Genomic DNA, 5521 nt, shown 5'->3' with positions numbered 1-5521 from the left:
GGGGACGGGCAGTGATGGCAATTCCTTCTCGCTGTTGGCAGTGAACAAAGCCCAGCTCGCCAGCACCAGGGAGACTCGGGACATTTTTGGGATTATCACGGACCTTCCCTCCGCTTTTGGGGGCAGGAACGGGGCGAGCTCRTCCTCCCCTCCTCGGAAAGGCCGGGGGCGAACCGAAGACACTTGGATGTGTTGTGGTTTAAGGAACACTTAAAAAATCTTGGCAAAAGATCTGGGCCCTGGCGTGGCAGGAGGTGCTGCAGGCAGTGCTCGGAAAAGGCACGGGAGATTCCGCTGTGCGTTCCTGAAGGGAGGGTGGGGAGGGGAACCCGGCCTCTCCCAAAAAACCTCTGCGCTCCCAGGGACGGGAATTTCATTCTACAGACAATTCCAGACAATTCCCAAATGAGCCAGAGGGATGGAGGAGGAAAGTGGGGAGGGGAAYCTGGCTTCTCCCAAAAAATCTCTGCGCTCCGCGGGACAGGAGTTTCATTCTACGGCTAATTCCAGATAATTTCAGCCAATTCTAGACAATTCCCAAATGAACCAGAGGGATGGAGGAGAGAAGGAACATGGGGAGGAGAACTCGGCCTCTCCYGGAAAACCTCTGYRCTCCCAGGGACAGGAATTTCATTCTACGGCCACTTCCAGACAATTTCAGCCAATTCCCAACTGATGATCCCCAGAGGGATGGAGGAGGAAGGTGGGGAGGAGAACTCGGCCTCTCCCAAAAAACTCTGGGTTCCCAGGGACGGGAATTTCATTCTACAGCCACTTCCAGGCAATTTCAACCAATTCCCAACTGAGTCAGAGGGATGGAGGAGAGGAGGAAAGTGGAGAGAAGAGAACCCAGTTGGCTTCAGCCTCTTCCTGAAAAAYCTCTGCACKCCCAGGGACAGGAATTTCCTTCTAYGGCCACTTCCAGCCAATTTCAKCCAATTCCAGACAATTCCCAAATGAGCCAGARGGATGAGGAGAGGAAGAGGRTGGGGAAGGGAACYCAGCCRCTCCCAAAAAAMYTCTGCATTCCCAGGGATGGGAATTTCCTTCTACAGCCACTTCCAGCCACTTCCAGCCAATTCCCAACTGAGCCAACCGAGCCAGAGGAGGAAATTGGGGAGGGGAACTCCCCAGAAAATCTCTGCTCTCCCAGGGATGGGAATTTCCTTCTACAGCCAATTCCAGCCAGTTCCCAACTGAGCCAGAGGGATGGAGAGGAGAACCCAGCCAGCTCCAGCCTCTCCCAGAAAATCTCTGTGTTCCCAGGGATGGAAATTTCCTTCTACAGCCACTTCCAGCCAATTCCAGCCAATTCCCGCTGCTCCTGATTGAGCCAGAGGGATGGAGGAGAGGAGGAAGGTGGGGAGGAGAACCCAGCCGGCTCCAGCCTCTCCTGAAAAAACTTCTGYKCTCCCAGGGATGGGAATTTCCTTGGACAGCCAATTCCAGCCAATTGGAGCCAGAGGGGATGGAGGAGATGAGAAAGGTGAGGAGAACCCAGGGAGGGTCACAAGAGAGGAGCAGCAGGAGCCCACGGGGAAGGGCTCAGCCCGAGCCGAGCATGTCCCACCTCCAGCTCCAGAGGGACAATCCAGAGCCAGCTCCAAGGAAAGGGACTCCCAGTGAATTATTCCAAGGGGTGAAGGCAAGGCAGGGCTTAAGGAGGAGGAGACAACCCCCAAAAAGAGCAGCAGAGCGAGTCCAAGCCTCCAGCAGCGCCTTCTCCGGAAGAGCTGCAGCCACACGAGCCAAACCTGGCACCTCCAGGAGAATCAGGGATCATCCACGGGCCACTGAGATCCCATCCTTTGCACTGATCATCAGCTGGATTGATCCCTGCCAGGATTCAGAGCTCTGGATGTTCTCTGACAGTTTTTGGGGTGCTGCAGGCATGGCTGGAGCCTCCTCCCCGATCCCTCCGTGCTTCCCTGGAGCTGGTGCCGCRAGACCGAGGGGTTACAAAACCCAGCAGCCCAAAGAAAGGGCAAAAAAAAAAAAAGGGCAGGAGGGGGAGAGCCGTGAGAAACCTCTCACCAGAGGCCTCTCCTAAAATTCCCCAAGAAAAAGCTGAATTCCTCACAACTGGGTTCTCTCCACCTTTCCCCTGGCAGTTTCACCTCCACCTCTGCAGGAAAAATCAGAATCTCTCCCCTCCAGCAAGGTCGAGACCATGCCACCTTCATTTCTCACCTGCTGGTTTGGAAACAGAGAGAGAAAAAAAACGTGTGGGAACACACGGAGGGGGAGCTGGGAAAAGCCCAGGTGCTGTTATTTTTTTTTCAAAGGTGGAAGACTGGTGGACATCCCTGGATCTCTCTCGGAGTAAACACCTTCCCCTGGCTGGGATTTTTTATTTTTTTTTTTAGCTTATTCTTTAAATTTTCACACTGGAGTGGTGACTGGCCCCATCCCACTTCTTCCTGCTAATGAAGTTCCTGGGAGGGCAAACCCCACAAGCAAAGAGCAAACCCCCAACGTTAGAAGAAAAATGAAAAAAAAACCCTAAAAACTGCAAGTGGAAGAAAAAAAACCCGAAGGAAAAAAAAATAAACTCAAGTCACAAGTGCACCCCCAGCCCTTGGAGGCTGAGGGCGTGTAAGACTACAACAACTTGGATTTCCTTGGAACATGCATTTTTCCAAAGTGAAAAACCCTCTTTTGGAGAGGAATGAACCTGGCTGCTTCCCCCGGGCGAGTACCACAAAAAATCGGGGGTGGAGATGCACAATTTTGGGCTTGTTGTTGTTTTTTCTGTGGTTTTTTTTTTTTTTTGGCTAAGCCTCTCTCCCAACACCCAGCGTGGTGGTACTCTGGTTCCCACTGCTTAAATCACTGTAAAAAAAAAAACCMCCAACAAAAATGAAACTAAAAAAAACCCCAAAAAACAGATAAACCCACCCTTTCCCTCCCCAAAAAAAACCCCCCGGATGATGATAACAGGCATGAGCAGTTTGACACGGAGTGACCGCAGCGTGTGATCAGTTCCTGGTGCCGGGACCACACGGGGCCGAGGTGGACGAGGAGGATGAGGAGGAAGAAGAGGAGGAGGAGGGGGAATTCCAAGTTCGAAGGTCAAACAGACGTCTCCAGGCTGTGGAAGGGGCTCCCGGGCTCGGGGAAGGCGAACTCGCTGTCCACCGCGTTGTTGTTCCTGTTGAGGGCCGTGGGTCCGGCCAGGCTGCCCCCAGCTCGCTTTTGGAGTCCGTCGGGCTCGGCGTCGTCGTCGCCGTCAAGGAATGGTGTCCGAGGCTCGTCTTCCTCCAGGATGAACTCCGGGTGAGTCATGAAGTTATGGATGGAGCTTCTGGATTCGGGTTTCTCGAGGCCTTCGTACAGGGAGCTACGGAACGCATTCACCACTTTGATCTGGGCGGCGTGGGCGAGAAAAAACAGCGGTCAGTGGGGCGGCCGGAGGGCGGGCTCGCGGGAGAAAATGGAAACAAAATGATGGAAAGGACAACCATCGAACAGAAAAATAAAAAAAATAAACRAAATAAAAAACAACAACAACGGCACGACCACAGCGACAAAACCACCACTGGACAGACAGCTCGGTCAAAAATGAGACATCTACGGTGAGCTGGGCTTGGACTCAGGCACTACGGGGGCTGGGAACCCGTTGGATACGGGGCAGCCCCAAAAGCTGTGGGGAGAGACATGGGACTGGCTCAAAACCATCCTGAGATGGCCACTCTGGACGGATGGAAGCCAAAACGCATTAATTAGTCGGTCGTTATTGGTGTGCGCGCGCCTCGGGGTGGACGGACACGAGGACAAYGAGGTGGGGGAGACTGCGGCCCCAAAAAGAGGTGGGTTAGGCAAACTAAAAAAAGCAGGGGCACTTCCAGGCAAACGGGGTCATTCCTATGGCTGTGGGAAGGGAATGGGGTTTTCTGGAGTGGGGTCCGGCTTTTCCGAGACTGCGGGATCCACAGGATTGGGGTCCACGTGGGTTTTTTCCCCGCGCTGCTGGAGCTCTGGACCATTCCCTACACCTGGAGGAGTGTGGTTTCCCGAGGATATTCCAAGTGGAAAGGAATTCCAGCCACATGCATAAAATCCTGGGAAATCCACCCAAATCCAGGGTTATCCCAGTCCGAGCAGGACACAGGAAATCCGTCTAAATTCAGGTTCATTCTGGTTTGAGCAGGACATGAGAAATACACCCGAATCCAGGATTATCCTGGTTTGAGCAGGGCACGGGAAATCCACCCAAATCCAGGCTCATCCCAGACCCAGCAGGACATGGGAAATCCATCCAAATTCAGGTTCATTCTGGTTTGAGGAGGATCTGGGAAATCCACCAGAATCCAGGTTGTCCTGGTCTGAGCAGGGCACGGGAAATCCACCCAAATCCAGGCTCATCCTGGTCTGAGCAGGAAATAAATTCACCCAAATTCAGGTTAATCCCAGTCTGAGCAGGATGTGCGAAATCCACTCAAATCCAGGGTCATCCCAGTCCCAGCAGGAAATAAATCCACCCAAATCCAGGTTCATCCCAGTCCAAACAGGACATGGGAAATCCACCCGAATCCAGGCTCATCCCGGTCCCATGAGGACATCTAGATGCAGGTTTGGACCCCCAGGGATGGCTCTGCCCCCTCCACGGCACTGGAAGGAAGAGTTCTGGGAGCCCAAAGGTGGCTGGCAGTGGATTCCCTGCTCCCTCCAGATCCCCTGGAATTCCAGCTCAAACCCTTGGGGCCAGGCAGTGACGCCAGGCAGGTGACAAGTGTCACATCCCAGCTCTGCTGGCATTTAGGGAAGCAGTGGAAGCCTCGGCTCTTTTGGGACCAGGAGATCTCCTCTCCCAAGGAATTGCCCCAGACCTGTGGAGATCTGTCCAGCACCGCTAGGAGCAGCAGGGAATGCTCCCTGTCCCAATTCCAGCCGTTGTGCTCCCATTCCTGCCCCATGGAAGGAGCTCTGCTCATCCTCGGCTGCCTCCACCAGCTCCCAACCCCTGAGGAATGGCCAGAGCCACGGGGTGGTGGCCAAAGAGAGCCCAGTGACCGCCAGAGCCACGGGGTGGTGGCCAAAGAGAGCCTGGAGATTCCAGAGGCACGGGGTAGTGGCCAAAGAGAGACACTAGGTGGGCAAAGAGAGCCCAGTCACCACCAGAGCCATACGGTGGTAGCTGAGGAGAGTCTGGTGACCACCAGAGCCACAAACAGTGGCCAAAAACAGTCTGGTGACCTGAGGTGGTGGCCGAAGACAGCCCCATGACTGCCAGAGCCACGGGGTGCTGGCCAAAGACAGCCTGGTGACCCAAGGTGGTGGCCAAAGAGAGCCCGATGACCTGGGGTGGGGTCCAAGGAGAGCCCAGTGACCTGGGGTGGTGGTCAAAGACACCCCGGTGACCACCAGAACCATGGGGTGGTGGCCAAAGACAGCCTGGTGACCTGAGGCGGTGGCCAAACACAGCCTGGTGACCACCAAAGCCATGGGGTAGTGGCCCAGGAGAGCCCAGTGACCCAGGGTGGTGGCCTCCAGCATCTCAGACTGGCCCCTCTCCTCCCCC

At 54.8% G+C, this 5521-nt stretch overlaps 1 protein-coding gene across 1 annotated transcript in view; it reads right to left on the bottom strand.

The window, feature by feature from the left end:
* Positions 1-2268: 2268 nt before the first annotated feature.
* Positions 2269-5521, bottom strand: part of LOC130586887 (plasma membrane calcium-transporting ATPase 1-like) — a 19233-nt gene continuing 15980 nt past the window's right edge. The window contains exon 10 of the mRNA XM_057387804.1: positions 2269-3366. Within this exon, the coding sequence (XP_057243787.1) occupies positions 3073-3366 (294 nt within the window). The 3' untranslated portion in view covers positions 2269-3072. The remainder of the gene's footprint in view (positions 3367-5521) is intronic.

This window comes from Malurus melanocephalus, unplaced genomic scaffold, assembly GCF_030028575.1.
Source record: "Malurus melanocephalus ecotype Western Australia unplaced genomic scaffold, MMel_1.1 scaffold_1381, whole genome shotgun sequence".
Taxonomy (NCBI): Eukaryota; Metazoa; Chordata; class Aves; order Passeriformes; family Maluridae; genus Malurus; species Malurus melanocephalus.
The sequence above is the reverse complement of the archived record's forward strand: the minus strand, read 5'-3'. Positions and strand labels throughout refer to the sequence as shown.